General features: G+C 40.9%; 1 protein-coding gene across 8 annotated transcripts in view; it reads right to left on the bottom strand.

The window, feature by feature from the left end:
- The window catches only part of MAP2K5 (mitogen-activated protein kinase kinase 5), a 140,837-nt gene that overhangs the window by 78,328 nt on the left and 36,390 nt on the right, over positions 1-26,119 (bottom strand). For all 8 annotated transcript variants that reach the window (XR_015701397.1, XM_087744317.1, XM_087744318.1 and 5 more), the window contains 5 exons: positions 16,869-16,908; positions 10,652-10,720; positions 10,477-10,558; positions 6,455-6,516; positions 44-92 (listed from right to left, as the gene is read on the bottom strand). Coding sequence is in view for 7 of the 8 variants with exons in the window: in XM_087744317.1 (XP_087600443.1) it covers positions 44-92; positions 6,455-6,516; positions 10,477-10,558; positions 10,652-10,720; positions 16,869-16,908 (302 nt within the window). In the remaining variant the exon portion in view is untranslated. The remainder of the gene's footprint in view (positions 1-43; positions 93-6,454; positions 6,517-10,476; positions 10,559-10,651; positions 10,721-16,868; positions 16,909-26,119) is intronic.

The raw sequence follows: 26,119 nt of genomic DNA, 5'->3' as shown, positions 1-26,119 counted from the left end.
AATATGGTATTTCATCGGAAAACAGAAAACATCTGTTACTCACCTCTGTGTAAAATCTTTAGACTCCATAAATAGGTAAGGCCTTTCACAACCTGAATTTAAAAGAAAAAACAACACCACATATTAAAGATTCCTGGTAAGAAACACTACACATCTCAGTTGGCACGAGTCGTTAAAGACCCAAGTTCCAATGACGAACGGAGCCTGGACCACAAAAAGGGGAGACAAAGCATCCCCTCCAAAGGATCGCGGGACCCCTATGAACCGGTGCTACAAACCCGCGGCAGACTACACAGCAACAGGTTCTTCAAGAACACACGAATAAGCTTCTTCCCAGGATCTGTAAGTTGAAGTTAGTTGAGCTTATACTGAATCCCTTTAGGCATTTCAGTGTACTTTTAATTCAGCTATCTTTGCCGGGGTGTCAAAAACCATGAAAGACAAAGCGCGTAATAATTTGTCTTGTTGCAACAAAAGCAACCCAGTGAAATTAAAGGCCAGAAAATAACAGAATCTCTACTAGCCTTATCCACTTCATCCTCCCTTTCCCCTTCTTCCCATTTGGTGCACTTGTACGTTTTCCCCCTTTACTTCCCATGCTCAATGCAAATGCTGAATATTTCTTCTTGAACTGCACAAATTGTCTTATTCTTCATGTTACTCATCCTGGACCAAATGCAAGCCTTACTGTATCACACAGCCCCAGAAAATACAACTGGGACCCGTACAAGACAAGAATTGGGCAGACTTTGGCCTGCTCTTCCAGAATTTGCTCCTTCCACTAGCTAAACTGTTAAAACCAAATTGAAAAACCTGTTGCTCCAGTATTACATTGGAGTGACTTAGGTATGAGATGCATTTTAATGAAAATCCGTAGGACATGCTTTTGTAGTATCAACGCAGGTGCACTTCCCAAAACAATCACCCATGACACCTCCTTACCCAGAGTATGTACATACGGCTCTGTCAGGTCTGGCAAGATCATCACTGGATCCAGCTGCTACTCTGTTTATTTTCTATATACAATATGATTATAACAGCCCCAAATTAAACAAGCCGTTCAGTCGATTCACTAAGAAAGCAGTTGGATATTACAAGTTATCCTCTCTGCAGGTTCTGTTTCTGTAAAGTAATTAAACCCCAATACTTCTTGCATTTTTAACATTGTAATTTTTCCCCTAGATTTAATATTTTTACAAGCCCAGAGAACTAACAAGATTCAACAAATATATTTCTACCACTGCTTACTTTCTACCCAAACCATCCCTGCTGTCTCAGCCAGCTCTTTTAAGAGAGCAAATATTTTTTACAAAGTTTCCATCTACGAGGCGACATTTCATTCATTTTCCTTGGACACTCTCTTTATGCATCTCCAGAACAATAAAGCATTTCCCACGTTTGTAAAGTTGTATGAGTTTTTTCAGACAAAACAATTACACTCTTTTCATTGTCCAAGTAGTCTGAAATGAAATTACTTCTGTTGCGGTGATCAAGCAGAAGTGCTAAAAAATACTATTCAGCCTCAAAGCAGATAGCACAGTAATTTTCAGCCTTCCTATTGGATTCGAAACTCATTTTAAAATTGATTCTGTAACCAAAAACAATGTCAGTGGAATCTGAATCTCTTTTGTAAAGCAAATAATGATTCCAGATCCCCAGTAAATTGCTCTAGGTGGCAATTCCTCAGTGTTAAACTCATGCTCCATCCCCAACCATCTCATGGCCTCAGATGGTAATTACCTGTAACAAAAGGCCTTAGTCAAATTCTGCATGCCCAGCGGTGTGGCCTTGTTCACGTTAGCCTTTCAGAAAGCAAAACAGGGGAATTCTACTTACACAGCATTTTGATATAAGAAGAAAAAAAAAAAAAAAAGTACTGATGCAAAAATAAAGAAGGTGCAACATTTCAGGCCTCCTCCAACGGTGAAAATGATTTTGAGAACAGTAAGCTGCTTTGATTATTAAACACATATTTAGACTCTTTAAGAATCTTTAAGATCATTATAAAATTATTTAATTTATTTTAAAGCACGTTTTCATAGAAAAAAGGGAAACATTTCCTACAGAAAAAAAAAAAATCAACAGCTGTGTCTTATTAACCATCTTTATTACGGAACATGTGCTGAATAAGCCGTTATAAGAGACACGGTATTAAACAAACTCTCACATTCAGATTCTCTCAGCATCAGTGTACAAAGGAATGAAAAGAATTTTTCCCTTTATCCCAGGCTGCAAATATGCGCACAGGAGCCCCTCAAATGGACTAACCTGGTGTAAAGTACCGTTATTCACTTACCTTACATTTGCCTATTAGGGAAGGACTCTTAAGTATTAAATATTATTCTAAAATGGTGCTGGAAGAGAGTATCTTTTGATTGAACATCTAGCAGGAATTATTGGTATTCAGTAAAGTAGGTTCTACAACAATGACTTGACAAAGCCTTGACACAAAAAGTACTTCTACCTGCTGTCAATAACTCACTCTCTTGACAGTTCAAGTGCACATCCTTTCAGGGAGAACTTCAATCAACATTAGCACTCAAAATACAGTGCACAATGTCACTGCTTCAGAAATTGAAGTGAAAATAAACGTGTGAAGTGGCGAGCAAAGGTAGAACAAATTTTACATTGGCAGACCCAAAGAAGTACACTTCAGTAAGAAAACAGGAGCGACCACAACATCACTTTGGGGTTCCCAAGATATCTTTTTCCTTTGGAAAAACACACCAGTCCCTTGCACAAATAAAGAACACAAGAAAGAAAAGAGGTTTCCTCTTCTTGTTAACACTGTTGCACACAGGCAACCAGGATGAATTTTACGATGAAGTCTGAGATCCCTCCAGCTTCTTGGGGACCCAAGTCTCAGCAGACTCTACCTCTCTCTTAGCACTTTATCCTGCCCCTGAAAAACCAGTGCTTCTCCCCACGCCCTGGCAAATGCTTTCCTCCTTTAAGGATTTCTTTTCACTGCCTTGCTTTATTTTCACCATCTCGTCTTTCAGCCTCAAACCTCCTCCCCGCCCTTTACTCCTCAAAAAAATAACTGACGGAGAAGAGTATCAGGCTCAGCAATACATTCCTGCTATTTCAGCTTGAAAGCTGACTGCCCGTCACAATTCATGGTGATCACTTCTTCATTGGGAAACGGATAACAAGAATGCAGAACACCACTATGGTATAAGACTACGTATATTCTACGCGACCCTGTGATATCCAGTTTCATTCTCAGCAGATAAGGGTTCCTATCAGAAAAAATACAGTGGCAGTTGCTATCATCAGAAAATATTTGATTGTCTCAGCAGACAAAACTCTCCTCTGTTTCCTGCCAAACTATGAGAAAATCTGGTTGGGAGGGGAGCGTACGAGAAAGCAAGTATCATACATGACCATTAAGCAGTGCACTGCAGGTACCTGGTAAGCATTTATAGCGGTATTTCAAGGAAATGGGTGAGAAACGAGTAGCAACACAGTCCTATCCTCTCAGCTACAGAAAGTCAGGGCTGTCAAGAAAGGGATGTCTCAGGTAGTTCAGCCCCAGCCTGTGGAGATCAAACAGTGCAAGGAAACGACCTCGAGTACAACTCGGTGCTTTACTGGGCAAGTGCGGCACAGGGCTAAGGTGCTCCCTTTGCCGTGTCCGGTTGAGCAGATGCAGATCTGGTTCTAGACCAGCTGGAATTTGCCGTGCCTTTCGTGCTCATTGCTGTGAGTAGGACAATCATTTTTAAGGGCTGTCAGTCCATCGCTTTTCATGATGATTACATTTGTATAACGAGAAAGGAAGCAAGAAAATCATCGAGTAGGAGTGAGGGGAATGCTGGGATGCTGCTAAATGTCTATACGTGCCTGCATCATTTTCCTCTGGAAATGGTTTCCCTTAAAAACTTCTACAAATATAACAAAAGGGTATTCTAATTAACAGATGTGCAGGTCACACATATTATTAAGCGGCTTCAATAGACTAATGCATTGTACAAGTCTCAGGAGAATAAAAGACAAATGACTCTGTGTACATGGTGCGAGGAAGGTAGAAAGAAAACATACAGACTGGAAAAAAAAAGAGACTACGGAAGCTCCAGATTTTGTCCACAGAATCCACCCATGCAACCTCCAGCTTTTGTCTGACCTTCTCCTCCTCATCAGTACATGAACAGAAATCCTCCAGGCTTTGGGTAATCTTCACAAGCTGTTCGGGGGGGGGGATTATGGTGTCTGTGTACAGCACTTGGCAAAAAGGTGCCCCAACCCACGGACTGGGCTGCTGGGCTCTACTGAAATGTCAGACACCAAGATGCAGGGTAGCCATTTGTGAAGACTTAAAGGAGCCATTCCTGCTGCCACTGATAAATTATAGAGAAAACAAAGGCTTTCACTGCCTCCTTCCAACAAGTCTACTATGGCAATCGAGCAAAAAATCAGCACCAGAGCAGAGGAAGCTGCCAGGGCTGGTTCAGCCTCAGCGCACACCTTCTGTTAGGGAGAAGCAGGAGAAAGGGGCGAGCTCCTTCTCTGAAGGCACCCGCTCCTTTGTTCCCCTCTTTGCTGACCCCCTGCACTGCAGCAGGCACGGTACAGGTTGCTAAAGCAGCAAATAAAATAACTAGAGAAAGCTAAGTATCAGCTCACCGTCCATGTCAGGGAGTCATGCTCGCTAACTAACAGATTTGTAAAGAGATGACCCTGCAGGTGAACAACAACAACAACAAAAATATATATATCTCAAGACATAAAAGATGGGGCTGAAGCACCACCATTATGGATAAGTGAAAAACTGGAAGAGAACATCTGCAGAATACCAAGCCAGGTGGGCTGGGGAGGATGGGGGAGAGGAGAGACAAAAGCAAGTAAGGAAATTATAAGGTAAGTTAGTGTGGGGGTATTAAGTACGTAACATGAAGTGAGATAAGGAAAAGGAGAAGGGAGAAGCACCTGAAGAAATGCTTGAAGGCCCATCCCAGTATTATTACACTATACACATGCTACTTAGCGTCAGAAATATGAGGACACCGTGAGCAACTTATCATTCATTGCTCCATAGGGAAGAAGAGATGAAACGTTTTTACTCTGAACTAAAGGTGAAAAGCATTCAAATTCCATAAGAAACTGCTAAGCTATATAATGAGCAGATTTGAAACTACTTAGAGGAAACAGCATCAGAGAAGGATGTTCATCACCCTGGGCAGGCCACACAAATTAAGAGAAAGTAGAGCTGTGAATTACAATGAACAGAGACTAAATAGCTGCCTGTGTTGGATTAAAGGATTTAAATTGTCAGCTTGATGTATAATGAATGTGAAAACCCAGCACTTAATTAAATGGCACATGATAGAATAACTTTGTTATCCTTTAAACTGCTTAAGTTATCAAAGTATTCCTTATATTTAGCAATTGTTTAGCAGTATCTCTCTCCCTTGTGAGATCCACTAAGACACTGGTCATTTACCCTGTGTTCAGCTGTGGCAAAACATGGAACTTTTTTTTGTACTGTCATCTGAGTTTTCAATCACGGCTAGGGAATTTCTAGCAATGCAAAGTCACCGAACGCTGCTGAGACACAAGGATGGGCTACCAGGTGCTCTAAGGAACCCACTGTCAACACCTTGCTACCAAACCGAGTAGACATGGGGGACTGATGGTCTGTGATCTGGGAAGAACCATCTCCCTGCTCACCACCCCCAAAATGACTATTAGCTCTTCAACCGTGAGGGCTCACGTGTGAAGGGTCCCAGCACAGGGGTGGGAGAGCAGCCTGTCCCCAGGCAGCCTTTGTCAGGCCTGGCTCACGCCATATAAAAACTTCAGCCTCCTCCCTGTCCGCCTTAAGGAGTACATCCGCCACAGGGGAAGACAGAAAATGTGTTCTGCTATTGCATTTTGATAACAGGAACTGACTTAATTTTTCAACCTGGAAAGCAAATCTAATTGAGTTACTCTGCACAGAATGAGGACAGTTAGAATGGAAATTACACAGGAGAATCAGCAGAAGCAGCAGACGAGGGATCACCATAAGGGCTAGGACAGGGCTTCTGAATCACTTTTATAAAGGAATCATATAGCACAGAAGGACTTAAAGGCTAAATAAAGGCAATTCAGAGGACTGCTCCATCCTACAAGGGTTGATACAAAGAAATATGACCACACAGTTCTCCAGCAAATTCATGATTTTTTTTCCTTATCCCATTCAATTTATCACAGCCTTTTACATTTCTTGAGCCTCTGGCAACTCACGCGTTGGTCATTCTAAAGGAAGGCTTCCTTAACCCTGGTGTCCTTGCGCACACAGGATGGTCAGGAAGAGCGTGAGATAGGAAGGACCCTCCCTTTTACACGGACGCAATGAGGACACGGATCCTGGCGATGACTCCGTGTCCCAAGGGGGCACGTGCGCGCTCAAATCAGAGATGCGTTACGTGCACAATCAAAAACTGAAAGACAAAAAGAAAAAAGTACTTACAGCTACTGCTATTCTTCCGAGTACGTGTTCTGGAATTTTTCTATAAACATCCAAAGAACCCCCTGCAGGGACAAACAAAACGTGCTTAGGTAACACAAAATGAAATACTGCCCTAGATTTGAAGTCACAAGGGTTTTCTAGTCCTTGGTTATTAATAAAAACACCATCAATGATATAACAATAACTGTGTCAGAAATAACTGACCTTAAAAACCTACCAAACTCTGAATAAACACATGGAACAGTACTCAGGTCTCTTTTCACCCACATTACTTATTTTTGCTTGCAGCATTAATACTCAAACTCCTGTTAGAAAACCTCCCAGTCACAGGACAGAATATCGAAACTGGAGAACTCAAAACCACCAGGCTTGGAGCAACTTCTCAGGAATAATAAAGTCATCCCAAAAAGCAACAGTGGACTTCAAAGTCCAAAGTATCCTAACCCTCATCCCCAAGACCTGGCGCTAGCATTACACGGTATCTGATATGATGCTTATACACCTCCTTAAAGCTGCTTCCTCCCGATGATCGAACCAGGGAAAGTTTGGCTGAGCATTGCAGTCTGCGCCCACACTCATGTCTGAAAATAAAGGACAAGGAGCTCCTGGGCAAGCAGATAAGTTTTGCCAGTAAACTCCAGTATGGCACACAACTTGCTATCTGGCATAACCCTGTCCAGCCAGCATCACACATTCGTGGGGAAAGGGAGACGCCTAAGGCCCTCGAATGGTCCTACGGACATTCCCAAGGGACCGGGAAGGATTGTTGCCCTTATCTTCTTCAAAGGAGATTCACGACCAAAACAGTGTTCAAAATGTCCCTGGGGTGAAATACAAATTCTTGGGCAAGAAAGTAAATTTAAAATTGAGAATTAAAAATATCCAAGTAGAATGGCAAAAAAAAAAAAAGGGGGGTACAAGGAAATTACAGGCAGAGCATATTACCATTAGCTTGCAAGAGCGTGTTGTCTTATTCAAGGCTTGAGGTTCTCAGAAGTGCTCAGCACTGATCTAACTCTGCTCTCAGTGCAGCATATGGATTTGACTGATGACACCACTGGCAAAAGAGTTAGGCCAATACTCAGCAACTAAGAAAACTACACCTTCTACTTTGCTTATGGTTCAGTTTTTAAAAGTAAACCCCATTCATTCCGAAATGCTGCAACCCAAAGAAGTCACAAAGTCCTTATTCCAGTCTTCAGCCTTAATTATACAATAGTTCTTATTTATACTATACTTCTTATTCTAATGACTGAGGTTTTGTGGTGGTGGTTGTTGGTTTTTACCCTTCATTTTCCTCATTCTCTACTGTCGGAAATACAGTATATGTTTGTCTTCACTAATGTTGCTCTGATTCCAGGTCACTGAAACCGCTATTCATTCATTAAATTTAATCTTTCAAATTATATTGTCCACATTGCCTGTGGATTATAATGAATCTCAGTTTGAAAAGTAAATGTAAGTACTGTTTAATGGAAATAAGAGGATGTAGCATCACAGATACTTACTGCTCATTACAAAAGCCAAAGAGAAGGCAATCATATGGCAGGTGTTAATGCTTATAACGTATCCTTAAATTTTGGAAAAAAAAGACCTATTTTCATACACCAAACTGCTAAGTCTCACTATTACAGATGTTACTAAAGGCAGCGCTGTTTGAAAAATGAAGGAAAGTATCTTGCTGCAAACTATTGGGGAAATCTGCTATTTTTCTACGGAGAAAAAATTCTGTAGTGGACATTTCCAAATCCAAATAATGTTAGCTCCCGTTACGTGCAGACATCCAGGCACAGTCTGATGACCTGCACCTCTCGCTGCTTTTAAGGAGAATTTAGCAGCTGTTCAGCAGTTTCAAGGAGAAGAGGCAACAACATAAGTAAAAGGCAATAGTGCATTTCACCATCTTTCTTTAGAACATCATCTTTATTATAAATATAAAAGGGCAAAGATTAGAAAGCCTCATTTCACACCTCTCTTGCTCTTTAAGATCAATTGGCAGGTGGGAGGGCGATCCAGGTCAGTTGAACCCAGCGTTTTTGTATTTGCAGACTTGGAGTTATTTGGCTTTTTCCTGCTTGCAGGTGCTAGGAAAAAAAAATCAATATGATACTCTATGTGCACCTCTTTCCTACGTGTATGTAAGTCATGAGGATCCCAAAAGAGGCAGATCCATCTGTATCCAGGTAATTTAAAAAGGAAATGTCTATGTTTTGGAATATGGTACAGGATACAACTGGGTCAACAGAGTCATGGGACATGGATTTGGGAAATACTACAAACTGGCCTAAGACAGTCAAAGGGGCTAAAAATTTGTCAAGGTTAAAGCTGTTCATCTGCAGGGTGAGAACGTATTTTTTCTTATCTTCACCTGCATCCTTACACATCAAAATTAAAGGTCGGGGGAAAAAAAAAATGACAAGGTCCCTTTATTTGCATTTTGTTCTTCCTTTAAATGATTGCTGTTGCTTTCTGCCAGAAGGAGTGCACAACATGAGGCAGACCAGAGGTCATCTCCAGTATAATTCCAAGTAATTTGTGCATGGTCAGTCAACACCATCGTTGTGCAACATCATGAGGGATGCATACCCTAAAGGCTTAAATATTTTCAAACAAGAATTCAGAACTGCAAGCATTTATGTCCATCATTTTTAAAAATCTCTGAATTAGTAGGAGCATACATACTCTAGGCAGATGCGTGTTTTGGCACGAGCAGATGCTTCCTTATGCGTGTGACTACTGCTTAACACAGGCTTCAAGTCTGAGTGCAATTGCAAGGACAGAACAGAGAAATGGCTAACAGTCACACAGCACGAGAACAGCAAAGAATTTAACTTGTGGGCTTTGCTGAATAAATAGAATACTTTGTCATCAAATACAGAAAATCTGAGAGAATACTCATACTTGGAAATGGGGCACAGTGATCACAGGGGCAGAGGGAGTATAAAGAGAGAAATAACAGTAATAACAGACCATTTTAACAGGGAGAAAACAAAATGCACCATAAAACCCTAAAGGGCTTTATCTGTGGTCCCCATCAGAAAGAAAGAAGCTACTCAACGATGCTTAATGGTACATGTTTAGCTTCGGAAATTTTTCCTGCCAGAAAGCCTTCCCTCCACAGCAAATTATTTGCGAGATCCTTACTTCTTTACATCCAGCTTAACCGAACCTTTGTGAAAAACCTGGATAGGGCATAAAATGCTGGCTCATAAGAAAATCCTGGAGAGAAGAATAGATTATTGCTTGTAACAACAATGTGATGTCAAAAGTTGAACGCTGCGAAGGGGGTTCTTGCACACGAGACACAAGGGGACTGCATCTGTCACGAGACGCTCTCAGAATTGATACACAGAGGGCAGCAATGATTATAAATTGCTGTAATCAGTATACTTCTCCTGCCTTTTCCCCAAGAATGCCACGCAGCACAAGATTTCAAAGCAAAGTACTAATACATCTCCATAACGACAGTGGCATCAGATTGTGGGGAAGGGGATACTGTTGGCCTGAAGATTCACACTGGGAGAAACAAGAGTACACTCCAAAAGAAACTCAGCACAGCACTGCTAAACAGCTGCGTTGGAAAATAATTCCTTGTCTTGCAATTAAGAGACGATTTCCACTGAAAACACATAGGACATTGGGTTAATAGATTTCTTTAAAAGAAAATCTGTTTTGGCTATCAAAACAGTAAAAGTGAGGAACAGCTGTTTTGTCAGCGAGGACAGATTGTATGGAAGACTCGAATATCAAACCACAAATTAAGCTAGCATTTATTTCTCTTCTATTTACATTTTCAATAAAAGTAAGGGAAGTTACACTCGGGGAAAATACAGCGTACCACGGAGAATATAACGCTATTCCAATACTAACCTGTTTTTTTAAAAACTACCTGCAAAGTTATTAATACTTCATATTTTTGAGTCATGCTACTGCATTTTGCTCCATTCAGGAGAAGCACATCTTGATATGATTTTCCCACTTACATACTTAGCAATCAAAAGCACACTAGATACGCAACTCACCATCCATGAACTCTGTACACAATGAAATTCTGTTTTCTACAAAAAAAGCACCATAAAATCCTATGATATATGATGAGTCACACTGGAAAAAGAAGGGAAAAAGAGAAGCCTGTTTTAAAATCTGCTGTGAGATGATTATAAGCAAGAATAATGAAAATGAGAAAAATCTATCTACCTTATAAAGAATTTCTAACTCCGACATTATCTGCTTCTGGAGTTCCAGTGTTATATCTAAGGGTATGACCTAAAAGACAAAAAACGGACACGTGATCAGAGTTGACATAAAAAGTAAATGAATGATTCAAAATAAAAAACTGAAGATCCATGTAGTAGTTATCTTTACGTGAGAAAAGGAAAGAGAGGAATAAGGGAAAAGAATATTTTAATAGAGTGATGAGCCAAGGAAGGAAATAGAAAGGACAGATATTTAAAAGTCAGTTACAAGTGCAGTAAGTTATACAGCCAATTTTATCCACGAAGCGTCATAAGGTTTGTGGTTTAACCATTTGACCAAGAGATGAGTTAGAACTTGAAGAGAAGCCCCACACATAATGTAAAGAGCAGGCGTGGTCGATCTGCAGGTCGCTAAACTCAGAGCTGCTGCGTGTTCACCCAAGGTGCGATCGCCTCCCAGCTCCTGCTCAGCACGGCCGCCTCCTTGTCTGCCCAGCACCGACTCTTCTCTCTGCAAAGGCGCCTTGTGAAAAGGCCTGGAAGGCTGTGACCCCAGCAGGCCTTGCCGAGCGTGCCGATGTCAACTCTAAATAGGTACCGTAGTATTGAAAGCATCTCTGAACATCTCAGCGGTGCCTTAAAGGAGCGTCGCCTGCCACCACTCTCACAGTTCCAGTTTCTTTAATATTTACCCGCCTTTTTATATAAATTCCTAACGTTGTATGAAACATAGAAAAGTGTTAAATATACAGAAAAAAAAAAAAATGCAGATGCTAGCAGATGGTACAGATGCTTAGGTAAGCATCACCAAAGCATTCCTCAAAACAACTACAAACAACACGACCCTGAGCACTCAGCAGCGCTAACCAGCCGCTCACCGCCACGCTTGTCTGCTGCCTCCTGCATCCATGCCCTCCTTTTTCATCATTTTGAGCCCGGCCGCTCCCCAGGACTAAAGTACCAAGTGCTGCGGGGAAGGCGGGGTGCAGCGCCTGCAGTTACAAGTTTTCAGGATTTTCAGGACAGATCCTCTTAATAAGGATGCTGGTTCTGACAGAACCAGTGCTGAAAGTCAACTTTTAGAAACAATTCTTTGCCATGATTATTTGAAGAGCTGCACGCTTAATTATTAAGTACTACTATATAAAGCAAAATGGACTCCAAATGCATTTAGCCAGGCTCCATCTGCTATCGCACAATATTTCACGGTTTAATACTTTAAGCTAAAGGGAAGCAAAATCCAGTCAATTTGCAGAATTAGCAGAATAGATATTATAGGCTACGTATACTGCTGACGAAACAAAATACACAGAGACCATTTCCAAACACGCATTTTACGGTATCAAAATCTGTCTAAAAGAAAAAACGATAACCTGTTTCTATCAAGAGTTTGCTTTAGGGTTATTTATAAAAGCTGTCACTAAACTAAATTGTAAGTGTAATACAGGGCTGCCAAGAAACGTTTAACACACTTGTCTAGATCAATAATCATTTGCCAACAATATTCACTTACATTTTTCCAGCGTGAAAAACTTAAAATAATTTACTGGAATACCATCAGGTTTCCCCATTGAATATTAACAGAATTTAATCTTGCCAACAGTCTAAAATTAAATTTTATCTCACTAAATTCTACTCACAGTGAGAAATTTCCCTGCCTCGTTCACTGCGAAGGCTTCGCCGACCTGAGCAACGACTAGTTAGCATGATCAGCGCCAAATACATCACTGACATCCAATCAACCATGACCTGGCATGAGGAAAGGTCGCTGGCTGATTTGCATTAACTATAATTACATACAGAACCTGCATTCTAACAGTGAGGATAACCTGGAAAAGCAGAGCTTCCCTATTTACAAGTGGTCAGGATACTACAGGGCAGGGCACGTACAGAACTGCACTGCAACGGTATGGCAAGCATCCGTCAGCACAAAATAAATCAGGAGAGACCGCTGTCTCGCTTTCTCTGCATAACTACTGTACAGAAGTGTTTTCTCCCATCTACACACGTGTGGCTTGCGTGACTTGGAACACAGGAGAGGCACCCACCTGATGTCAAGGCTGGAGGAACCTTATGTTGTTTACAGCATTGCAACAGGGGCAGAAAGAGGAAAAAAATATGTCTATAGCACCACCCTAATCGGCATTTGTCATTTGTAATCTCCATGGTCATACTCCTTTTGTATAAAATTTCCAAGCCTATTTAGAAAACGAAGTTTGTATGGGTGAGAATATAAGATATATAAGAATATGTGAAAAAATATACCAATATGTGAATGAAATGCAAGCATATGTGAGCTGACAGTGTTAAGCACGGACTGGCACAGTGTTATACCAAAAAAAGCAAAAAACAAAAAACCAACAACAACAACAAAAAACCAAACCACAAAAAAAAAAAAAAAGAACCCAAAAACCTCCTCAAGCCCATTGCTACCAAGGAAGAAGCTATGAAGAAGGATTTGGCTGCAGCTTCCACAACCGTAACACAGGTGAGCAAATGCGATGTAACATTAAACAATAAACTTTTCCAAAACGGCACCTTTGGAAAGAACTTCGTAGAAAAAAAATCACCGTGATTTTCTCAGAATTATTGAGAGCAGAAAAGTGAAACTGAATTCAGCAGGCATAGAATAACACGCTGTGAGTTCACACCTCACCGTTCAACACATGCGGGAGCAGAATTTCTTGACAAGTTTGCACCAGAAGCTACCAACCAAAGGCCGAGGAGCAGAGGAGCTCGGCAGGTTGCCGCTGGTCAGCGGTCCCCAGCCACCCACGCTTGCCAAGGGGCAACCGAGCCTGGGGATGCGGATGGCCAGGACGGATCTAGATGGACGGATCTGCCCTGATTTCAAAACTAGTTGAAGTGGTGCCTCACAGGTAGAGCTGGAGAAGGATCCTAGACAAGGGGAGCATTTTTTTTTTTCCCTTTTTTTAAATTTAAATGACACAGTAGTCCTCTGGGATTCAGCAAGGGGCTCCGAGCACTCCTGCACATCTTCCTTATTAAGTTCCTGCCTAAAATGCAGCAATCTTGGAACCACTTAGCACGCTTATAACGTGCAGGAACTCAACGTACCTAACGTTTCAAGTGGAAAGGGTTAATTTTTAAAAGAGGAATACCTGAGCATATTTCTCTGCTCTCCACTACACCTCCAAGACAAATAAGGATGAGTTGTCAAGTTAAATACAAGCAGTCAAGTGACTGAATTATAATTTACTCTGTGCTCAATTTAAATTAGTGTGAGGCTATTAAAATATACAGTATAAATACGGCAATTCATCACAAGCTGTCATGGATGACTTCATCTATTTGCTGGAGTGGCATACGTTCCACTAAAGGGAACGAGAGCAAAATCACAGGTCAAATTAAGCTGCTATTCTGTTTTAATTCACTTATTTAATCTGTGGCGACATAATTGTCTTTTACAGTATGTACAACTCAAAGGAAATTTGGGAGTATTACAGTCAGTATACAAATGATTAATCAAATGGTCCATTTAAATGCTAGCTTAAGAGCAGGAGAAACTAAAAGCAGTTGAAGAATGGCAATCAGCCAGCACTTGCTCAAATTTTTCATTCGGATTTTCCCCTCTAATTAGGAAAAAAGTTACCTTAGAAAAAGCTATTAAATCCTCTGCACATTATCTATCTGTAAAGTTTACATAAACTATGTCATGACATCGCTTTGGTCTATAACATAGGTATCAGCATTGCTTTGTTTTCCTGTTCAACATATTTGCAAGATTATCTACCAGCTGAAAGCATTTTAATCAACAGGTTTTCAGAATGTTATCCTGCCCTATCAGATCTGTATATTATTGTCAAAAAAAGCCCCCAAAAATGCAGAGCTCTGCTTTCACAGATCCACCCAGTGACGTCCCTTTTAGCGTGGCAATCTTCTGTCAAAACCCCTGATCCTCGTGAGGATCGTGTCAAGACGCTGGCACTACCACCCTCTTTTTATTGCGGGGTATGCCGAGCCATAGATGCGTTCAGTAATTTTCTTACTAGAGCAAGCCGGCACGATCACTATCATAGCAGGTTTCCTGACCTCCAGTTTGTGGGCATGTCATTTTAAACTACGACAATACACACGTGTTGACGCAATATTTCTTCGGAAATCACACTAAAAAAGTATAACTGAGAGTGACAGGACCTCCATGGGTACTATCTACAAGAGAACCCACTTCCCCAAATCTTCAGGATGCTAATTATCCACCAGGACTAACCAAACCCTTGGACTCTAAGGGAAACAAGGAGGTGAAATTGCTGGGGGGAAAGGATTTTTTGCCACAGGGAGGTGATTTCAATTAACCTTGCAAAGGGTGAACTCATTTCCCCTCCTGCCTGTGTGATTTTTCTCTTGCTCCACCTCATCTCCAGGCAGCTTCCGAGGGCACCGCCAGCCCCGCCGCAGCACGGGGCGGGTGGCAGAGCAGCAACGTCGGAGCCGCCACAGAAGATGCTCTCTGTAGAGCTTGAAAAGGATGATTTGAGGAAGCAGTGCAGTAGGTACCCGGGAAAAGCAGCATCCTTACACAACCCCAGCATTTAGGGGAAGAGCTTTTTTAGTTCCACATTGGAAGTTGTAATAAAAAATATTTTTGATTATTAAAGTTTTCTGCATTTTTGTGCCTATTACAACTCAGAGAATTCTTCTCTTACTCCAACTGCTCATAACAGGTTTAGGAATGACAGATACCACTTGAAAGGACTTTTTCAAAATGACTTTTCCAAAAACTTTTTCAAGTGATATTTGTACTCCATATAATTAGAAGTTATTTGGATGTTATTTCAATTTCCATATTTTCCACACGTAGAGAATCATTTCAAATCCAGTAGGAAACATGTGCTTTTCTTCAATTCATTGGAAAGTCAAAAGCATTTCTCCTAGTGAAGGGCGAAGGCATTTATGTGATCCTCAGCAAAGTCGAAACATGAGCAGAATCTCCTTTCAGCAATTCTGATGGGAACCGCAAGACAATAATCTGAGCCCAAATCTCAAAGTTATCCATACATGTAAATACTGCCCGGTAAATATAAATGCTTCATTTGAAGTCTTACTATAATCTTATACCTTTAAATTCCATTTAACACCAATTACTGCTTGCAGCAACTGGCTCCCATCACTCCTCTTGCCCTCCTCTCCTACTCCCGCATTCTTCTAGTTTGACTCGGTTACACCAGAATGTAATGATTAAATAAAGACAGTGAAAAAAAGAAATGAGACAAAAAGCCCATTTTACAGTTTTCTAAGTAATTATTCCATAAATTACATTTTTTAAAATATATTTTTATATTCCAAACTATTAAGTGGAGTTGTATGAATGCAACAATTAATTTGTTTTCCAAAACTCTCTACTGCTTTGAGCTTTAACAAAATCGCCAAATTAAAAAAAAAATTTGTTTGATATACTAAAAAAGGACATATTTCAGTATTTTTGTATAGATTAACTGTATTAATAATTCAATCTACAAATTTAATCTAATTTAACAAATTACATACAAGAGTTGGCATACTGTTGTCAGAGTTGCGCTGTTAGTTTACCACAGCTTTAACGGAACTTTAGACAAGACTGGTATTTATCTGGCCACCTAACACTACAGTATACAGCTTCACTGCAAAGAATGCTAACAAGGGGAAAAAAAGCCAAATCAGCTGGATAAAAAACAATCGGGGGGGATGGGACATGAAAATAAACAAACCTGTTAAACCCACAAAAATCTCCTAGGAAAACAGAGTATTATCCCAAAGAAAAAGAGGGAAATTCTCTTTATTTAAAAATGAGGTTGCAGAGCCACTCAAGAATACGCCCCTGGGGACAGTTTGGCATCAGCAGAGGAAGGTACAGGCTGACATCCCGCGACCTTTCCATCCCCGCTCATGTAACGCCGGGCTCAGGACGGTGAAGCAGCATCTCCGTCAGTCGCTGGAGAGGCTCAAACCACGACTGCATCCACGTAACCCCAGGGGAAGACGTGGTGGTACCTACACACGGTGCCAAGCAATTCCCGGTGGGCGAAACCTGGATCCTGGGAACTCTGTGCTCGTTTGGAATGACCAGATTTATGGACTAGAGTTTTGCTGCATAAACAACGTGGACTTCAATGTAATAAAACAAATTGAGATCTAACAATCAGAGGGAGGGGAAGGAAACCAAGGTCAAGAAAGAACAGAGAGAACGAAAGAGAAAGAAAATTACTGTAATATCTTACCTTTACTGCTAGTATTTTTCCACTAGGGACATGATAGGCCCTGCATGAGGGGAAAAATTAAATAACTTGAGATCACATAAAATTACCTCTATACATATGTGCAACACGTATACACTAATTTCACAGGAAAATGACTTGGAGCTAATACATTTTGCGTTAAACCAATTTTATATAGCATTTCGAAAGACGGATGAAAACAATTGATCAAAAGAATACACGCACAAAGAAACCGTTTAGTAGGTTTTTACTTCTGTACCTTTTATATAAAAATCTACACATTGAAGACTTTTGGACGGTGTAACAGCAAACTTCTAAGTATGAATTTATCCGCTTTCACTTTTTTTTTTTTCAATGAAATAAAATTATGATATATCCATTATTCAGAATCTTCACGTAAAACAAGGTCTATCATGCAAGTTTGCCAGTCCTATGGGTATTTTTTGGTGGTAAGACAGTGAGATACATGCTGTATCAATCAAAGGGAAGTAAACCAGGTAATGACTGATTCTTTGTCATAACCTCAGGACCCACACAAAATAGGAGCGAAATGAACTTTCTGCATTTGTATTTAAGATTAGCACGTGCGTGCGCATATAAGCTTAGAAAGCATTATTGTTAATGCTCACGTGTACCCAAAATAATTTTCCCCAGTCTTTCCAGAGCAGTTTGTCTTAATTTCTGAAGACAAACATTTATAATTGGCTATTTAACAATGACTTGTGTATTCCTAACCATGAACTCGTAAGAAAATAAAAAGGTAGGCGAAAAAAATGTCTACTAAAAATCCGATGTAATTTTGCATAAAAACAAAACCATTAAAGGTTTTCCTCTTCACTAGTTTTATTGTCTCATACTGATTTATGACACCATGCACAGTAATGTCATATATGTGGCACTAACTTTAAAGAATTATAATATTTTACCACTGTATACCTCTAGCAATTATTACTGGAGAAGAAAAGCTTTAATAGGTTTTTTTTTGGCATGCAAAATCATACATAATATAGGGCGAGACTGTTGTTTAATCTTATTTATAATCCTGAGCGCTTATATAATTTCTGTTAATAGCTCAGAAGTTTCTAAAAACTTCACCTTAATTTAATAACTCATGGATAAACATTTATGTAACCAAGTGGCATTAGCTTTTAGGAACAAACACAGTTTAAAAAGGCATACCAAAAATCAGTGTTATTTAATACCAGCACAACACGCAAAAAGCAAAAATCATCAGAGGAAGCTCCGACAGACTGGTGGCTGAATGCATAATCAACGAATCCAACGGAGTAAATGAACTCTGCTGTAACTATGGATGAATCAACAGTGGCAAAACATTATGGACTTAAGATCATCAGAAATGATAAGAAAATGAACAGGTTGAGATAGCATGCTTAACGTCTGTTAGCTTAATATGTACTGTGCCGGACAGTTTGGCAACTTAATTAGCTTGTCAAGAAAGCTGATCTTTTTTCCATGAGAGAGATCTCCTGTTTCCAAGTGAATTAAAAGGGAAGACTTGATTATTTAATTATGATGCACGCTAATTCATCCGTGGAAGTTTGGGTTAAATTTCCAGCAGAGGGCAGATACCTGGTTTGGTTTACAGAGCACTGACAGTACCAATTTAACATTTAATTATCGCTGAGAATTGGATCACAAAGGAGACACCGTGCCCATGGGTACAGTGTGTCCAGTGGCCTTGCAAATGGCATGCTACCTGGGAGGAAAGGAATTTGTTTACTCCAGGCTGATCCGGCATCTCGATTGTCCCGACCTTCCTCAACACAATAACTGTAAAGTGATTAATGGAGTTTGAATAGGAGCTTTGGTTACACCAAAAGACAACCCTACACCTCTGTAGTGTTTTAATTAACAGCTAACACTTCAAATTAGTCTGTAGTTGCTACAGTAATTACCCGTTCCAATGAGTGTGTAGGGAAAACGTTTTTGTTAGATATGATGTAGAACTGTAAGTTGGAATTGATCATTTTGGTTACAGTCAGCACAGCTAAAGCCTGAAGATTCAGTACCTTCAAAAGGATGCACTAAAAAAGAAATCCTACAGAATAATGTGCGCAGCATGAAGAAAAACATGCTTTTTGTGCATACTGCACCCATCAGTAAGTCTATGGATGTCTACGAGGAGATTAAACTAATATTCATACTCTATAAGGAACGTGAAGTCTCGTCTCAAGGGTCAGCTCTCACAGATTTCAGTGTCACCTCCAAAAGTAAGTAAACAAACTCATCATTGTAGAACCAGATCATTAGACGAACCAAAGCAGCAAAATGCAGAAGGTTCCTCAGCAACGCTGTACATTTCAGTGAACACGCACTTAAAAATCCTCCAGGATGGCTGGCAAATGATGTCGCCTAATAAACAGCTACAACAGCAGCTCCTCTTGCTAGGAATGCATTTGAGCAGTGCCTAACAGTAAAGACAAGGGGATGTTAAAGACGACTGAAAACAGTTGCTAAATAGCTGCTGAACTACTTAAAAGACAAATGTAAAGAGCAGAAATTAAATACATTGAAATGCAAAATATTTAAGGAAAACACTGTTTTGACGTTTCTGAAATTTCATTCCTTGCACAAACGGGCTCTGGGAAGACAAGTTCATTCTTCCGCCCTTTTTTCTTGGGGTTTGTTTGGGGTTTGCTTTTGACCCACTGCAAAAGCTGTAACATGATTGAGAATAGGTGGCTATAACTCATTTATTGGTAAGGAGAAATCGAAGAGACAGTACTACATCAGAGAGCGCCAACTTCTGCAATCGGAAGCTTAAAAAGTAATTTTGAACACTTGATACCAGTGTCAACCATTAAAAAATAGAAAAACTTATTATTTAAATTTTGTTGCGATTTGCCAAGTGCAGGAAGGGGCTCCAATGCGCCTTCCCTCTCTCTCTCTTAGTTAATTAGGAATTTATAAGACAAATACCAGGCACGGAGTGCTCTTCGTACTCTCCGGAGAGGAAGCTCCGAACGGACATCGGGACAAATGAAGACTATGTTCTTATGCAGGGCCTGATCCAGATCCTGCTCGGTTTAGTTGGAGAATTGCATCTACCATCAACTTCATGTTCTATTATTTTAAGTGCAAATTGATGGAAATGCTATGAGATTAATAACCACCATAATAACAACTTTCTCAGGACTAAAAATACTTTCTAAATATACATTTTAAAATAATGACATAGTATTTATTAAAATAGTAGAAAAATAAACACAACAGCGATCAGACAATTCGTTTGGTGCCCTATTTCTGCACATAAAGAAACTGCAAATCCAATACCCTGCACCTAACTATTTTTTAATTTTATTTAAAAAGAGGCAGTTGTTAACTATTGGAGCCACAGCATTATTTTAGGCTGAGGATCACGATTAAAGTTATTAAAAAAAGCAAAGCTCAGGAATCCATTTTGGGATTCCTACAAGACAATGAATTTTTTTCAAATTCACCAAAGTCTGACTGTAAATAGGCGTTGTGCGTCTGTAAAAAGACCAGATAGTGCAAAAAGTTGTAGATATCTTAAACCGATCTGTGGTGACACCTTCAAAGTGAACAGTAAAGGCTAGCGGTTGAAAATGGTATCTTAGTCTCAGAATATATATGGGAAACAAGAAAATAACTCATACTCATTTTCCCCAGAAAACGAAAACTCTTCATGGAAGCAAACTGTTCTTTCTTGATGCTCAGAAGTGTATTTTTGTTTCAATGTCCAATACAGATAAGGGACAAAACCTGCACTCGATTTGAGTAACCGATGTAATACTCGCCAGATGAGGAGAAAGGTGATGACCAGCACGGAGGGAAGGAGTAAGCGCAGGCGCACCCCTTATACACATTAGCGGTACCTGGTGCAGGGACCAAGTTAAGAGATTGTTGTTTAATTAAAACTAAGTTTTAATAACTCAGATTAGTAACTCTCCCAACAAAATTTTTATAGGTTTCACGGAAGAGGGCAGAAATCTTCAGGGAAGATGGAGGAAAGAAAGCAGCAACTTTCAGAACTCCTCAGGAAAAAAAAAAAATATCCCAGCAATAGAGGCAGCGCGATAGAAAGCCCTGCACGAGCTCCAAGAAAGAGGGGAAAAATGGAGCAAGAAAGCTGGAAGCTCGACAGGGAGCAGGTGAGTTTTGGGGGGCCTTCCTTCCCCCCCGCCCTGGCGCAGCATGCTAACGCGAGACGGAGGAAGCGGCCGGCATCTCCTTTTGGGAAGTTCTCCTGGTGAACGCATGCGGGCACGCGATGCAGAGAGGCTGGCACAAAGCTGCCGCACGTTGTGTAAGGAGAGGACAGGCAGACTTCAAACACCGCGTATTTTGAAACATTCCCACTGGGGAAAAGAAATTTAAATCTCTTCCTTCACATTCCCACTAGAGTTCGTTATTCTGAGCCCCCTACATCCATTACAATGGAGAGCTTCTAAGCAAGACTGGCACAGTTGTGTCAAATATTTTATTAACCTTGACTATTAACCATATCCCTAGACGTTTAAAGCCCTGAAGGGACCCACGCGAGCCAAGTCCTTTAACATAACTTTGTCTCCTCGACTCTGAAAATCAAGAGTGCCCCTCGGGGAGTGCTGCAAAGGCGGCGTGCCCAGCTCCGTGGCGAAAGCTGGGTTATTCTGGGGAATAAGAAAGACGGCGTGAGCAAGCGCGCGCTCTGCTTGAGCAAAGCCCTCCAGCTAAGCCAGAAAAACTTCTGACGGACTGCGGAGTACGGCGTGTGCATCCCTTGTGTTCCAGAAAATAAAAATCAATATCATGGAAAACTAGAATAGGGCTTTGGGGGAACTGCCAACTCGTCGGCATCTCTCCCCCCATATATAAGAAGTGTTTCTACAGGAAAGCAAATTAAAAAACGAAGGCATCAGAAGCAGCTGGTTTCTGTTTTAAAAGAAAAGGGGGGGAAAAAAAGCAGGCAATGTGAAATCCAGCTACCTTTGTTCTTCCTGAGGCTACTGCAAAGAAAACCAGAGGAGAGATGTAAGATGCTTCGGCTCAAACCTCTTTATGGAATAAACCATAGCCCATCCTAATATTTAATGCTAAAAATGTCATACACTGAATATAGTGAGTTTCTACTCGCTTAGTAAATCAAACAAAACTAACCAAACAGAACATGCACAAGCTTCTTAATAAATAGCTTAGATGTAAAACAAAAAATTTCTCCCTCTTTCAACTTGCTAAGACTAACAATTTTATATTCTCCCTGTGAGAAATTTTACCTAAAAGCACAGTAGGGAGCTGCATTACTTGCTGCGATTGTGGTATAATCTCTTCCAGGGCAAGCAAAGAACTAACTTCAGGTTTCAACACACAGGCACTCAAGAGAAACAGCAATTTTCAATTTGTTTTCCAATTTTTAATTGTACAGCATTTGCCCACACACGAGTGATTAAGGATGGTCACATCAGAAGCACGGACTGAGTACTCAGAGATCCCCGACCCTTCTCAAACAGCTTTTCCTAACATATACAATAACGTTTTACTACAGACCGAGTTTACTATTATCTGAAAACTCAAAATAAATGCAGTCTCTACCTAGAAGCATAAATTCATTAAAATTACTACATCATGCTGCTAATGCTGATGCAAAAAAGCACTGAAGCAGCCTACCACGCAGAAGGTCCTGCTTCCCATCAGTTCACTCTGGCTACCAGGATATATTTTTCTATTTTTCCCCCAATAGACACCGAAACAATTTCTAATCAATAAGATATTCCTTGGCAAGACCAAATGATTCAAGGGAAAGCCATGACCTGTCTGCTATGCCAATGAGTCAGTCCCTTCCCTTTCTAGAAATATAACTAACATCAGCAAATATGACAAAATGATATACTGACAGTACCGTTACATCAGCGATGTGGCTGCAGGATGCAGGGATGCAAAGCTCCCCTCCGGTCGAGGTACCAGAGGAACTTACGGCTAATGCCACAAACTCCGATCTGCTGTAGCTCTACTGGCTTACAAGTGTTGGTGTGTCATTCTGCCAAACGATGCTTTTAGCAGATGAAAGCGTGGTTGAAAGCGACCTCTGCACACCATCTAATCCAGCCTCCCTCTTGAAGTGGGACCGTAGCAGCAGATGAGCTCAGCCATAGCTTTGTCCAGCTCCGTGCTGAAAGCCCCAAGGATGGAGATCCCCTGCCTCTCTCGTGCCCTGTTACAGTGCTGCACCATCTTACTGGCGAAGAGGTTTCTCCTAATGTCCAATCTGAGCCTCCCAAGGTGGCAACCTGAGGCCACAAAGTAAAAATAAAAGTAAATATTTCAGGTCCTTTCTCCCAGATGCGTTTCCTTCTGCTTCACACCTTGGCATGTATTCATTATACACGTTTGTTAAAAACATCAAGACATCCTTTCGCTCGACAAGAATGGCAAATACTGTCCCGTTTCCCCGTATCTGTATCAGCCCACCTGTCGCACTGCACTGATGAACTGCAGAGGAGGTCCTCCAGACACCCTCCTCGCTTGACACACAGACTAACACGCACAAAAGGTCTCTGGGACTGAGGCAGAGTATTTCCTAACGGAAGCGAACATACACAGAGAAGGCCTAGGTTTCTTATTTGAGTTAAAAAGTTAACACAAAAAGCTACGGTTGTAGCACGCCGCGCCTTCAGATGTAAGGGCACCAAATGAAGTCTAACTGAACATTTTCCTGCCCTGTGAGAAATAACCTAGAGCAAAATGACTGTGTCAGTGTCGTGCAAGATGAATACAATTCTCTAAGTGTTATGCATTGCAGAACGACATGCCAGTCACCAGCTGCAAACTATATGCAGCAAATCACCCACAGATTTGGTTTACTGTTCATTTTTTCTCCCCCCCCTCGCCTCTTTTTTCCTAGTACTGCCACTGTCTGTCGTGCTCCTGGTCAGACTCTGGCAGTCTAATGATAGAATTGTCACGTACTCAGATGGCCATCTAAAGAAACAGATTCAAATTGTTTCTAGGAAATAAACACTCTGACAGTTGTTGCCTTCTGCAATAGACAAACACATTAGCCTGACTCTCTGGCTGTTAAAACAGGAAATCCAAAGTGCACAGCAGTTGTAAAAAGGAGCTTTTATGGGGACTGTGCTAGTTCAAACAGCAATCTACGCCAACCTCCCCTCTGTCTAAAATCCCATTACAGATGCTTGAGTACTGATTGCAAAATGATTTGTTGTTAAACTAGAAAACGAACAAAAAATACTTGTCTCTACATTTTAAACTTTTCAAAAGAGCAAAATTGGCACTAGAAGCTGCATAAAGAAAATGCAGAATAGCAAAATGTCTCCCTTAACCCATTTCTGTGGGAAAGAGGCGGTGTTGGCATCCAAACCTAAGCACAGCAGAATGAATCCCTCACCTCTTTTATGCTGTAACCTACTACTATTTCCATCTGTTACCACTTCTATTAGGTCTTCCTTCTCCACTGCAGCCAAGCATTCAGGGTCAACCTTTGAGAACTGGATTACAAGTCCTTCTCCTTGTACCTATCCCATTGCAATTCAGTCCCCAATCCTTCGGGAGACCCGTACAGACAGAAAGGACTAAAGATGAAGAGGGCTTAGCCTTGACGCTGCCTGTGGTGCCACCATCACCAATGCTAGGTCACTCACCACCGCAGGACCAACCCCGATCAGATGCAGACAGAGTCATGTATTTCAGCTGCTGGCTTTAAACTAGCTGAAAGAACAAAAGACAGCAGAGCAGTCATAAGCTTGGACTGACATGGACAGGCATCATCTGACACAGCATAAAGCCTGCCAGTACAAAGTAAACCCATCACAATTTTTGGAAGAAATTTGAAGCAATAGTGTGAGCCAAAAAGTACATCACATCCTATGGTGATGGCAGTTCAGATGCTTACATCTCTCCACAAGGAGACCTAAAGCTGGATTTTCTGCATTATCAAACCATTTGTTCAGGAGAGATGAGTTCAAGACGCTTGCAGTATAACAACTATTAAGGAAAAACAGAGCTGTTCAGTAATTCAGTAATGACCAGTAGTAGAAAAGAGAACTGTGCCAAGAAGCAAAAGTTTTCTAGGTATTCACTGCAATAGCTGACAGCGTTTTCTTCTAATCATGGTTCAGTTTCAAGTAGAAAGCTTGCTCTTTCCCAGGAGCAGGTTGAGAGCACAAACCCTGTGAGGTTAGTTACGCTGCTCAGTCACCACTGGATTGCACCGAGATACCATCCTGATGAGCATCATGCTAGAAACAACTGTGCCATTGCTCCTCTCGTACCGCTCCTTGCCGTTGTCGTTATAACAGCTGTGGTGGCGTACAGGGAAGGTGGTTACCCATCGGAGCTGCGTATGGCTGGCTCATCCTTATGAGGATCAGTGGATATCTGAGCAGTTAATTTTTAGCATTTGGAGTGAGCATTTTCAAAGAAAAGAAATGGAAAAATCAACGTCAACCTCGCCAGTGTTGTTACACCCACGTTCTTCACAGAGGCATCAAACAGAGATTAAGGAGAGTCCGAAACACAACACTGGCAGCATAATGGCAAAAAAGGATTCCTACAGAAATACACGTTCTTTTGCCACTTGTCATCTCCCATTCACTTCTAGGAGCAAAAGCATTATTCTAGAAAGTATCCTGTGTTAGGGAACAGTCACTGCCTCTAAGCCTGGCATAGCTTGGCTGTGGCAAATTCCACCAACTCTCTACTACACGGAGTGTTATTTGTAACCAAGAACCAGATGATATTGCCCACGCTGGGGCGAGCTGCAAAGCAAGCTGCACTATGCTCGCACACCACCTCGTTCACTGGCAACAAGAACAAACTCAAATTTTCAGGATTACTATTCACTTAATCTTCCAAGCCATGGGCATGCAATGCAAACAAACCAACTTTAATTTAAGAATCATCCAGTTTCTAATTAAACAGCCATAGGCAGCTGGCTGGATACATTTTAATCAGTTTCAATAACCTATTGATTGTATACTGAAGCTTAAAAATTAAAAGTAAAAAGATGACCGGGGAATTGTCCCACCTCAGAACAACAGTAGAACCCTCTGTAAATAACTCCTCTTTTAACCATCAGCTAAATGAACACTTCAATACTGCAGTACAAAGTCTTCTGCAAAATTACTTTAACTAACAAGCAGAAATTTATCAGCTTCAGCCAAAATCAATGCTGAAATCAATTTGAACACTGGTTGTGTCTAAAGGGGCTCATTGGCAATTTAGGGAAATTACACCATGTAAATGCCTGTGCTTTAATTGAACAGTTTCATCAACTA

Source organism: Nipponia nippon, unplaced genomic scaffold (assembly GCF_047370975.1).
Source record: "Nipponia nippon isolate SJK-2023a ecotype South Korea unplaced genomic scaffold, ASM4737097v1 scaffold_9, whole genome shotgun sequence".
NCBI classification, from domain to species: Eukaryota; Metazoa; Chordata; class Aves; order Pelecaniformes; family Threskiornithidae; genus Nipponia; species Nipponia nippon.
The sequence above is the reverse complement of the archived record's forward strand: the minus strand, read 5'-3'. Positions and strand labels throughout refer to the sequence as shown.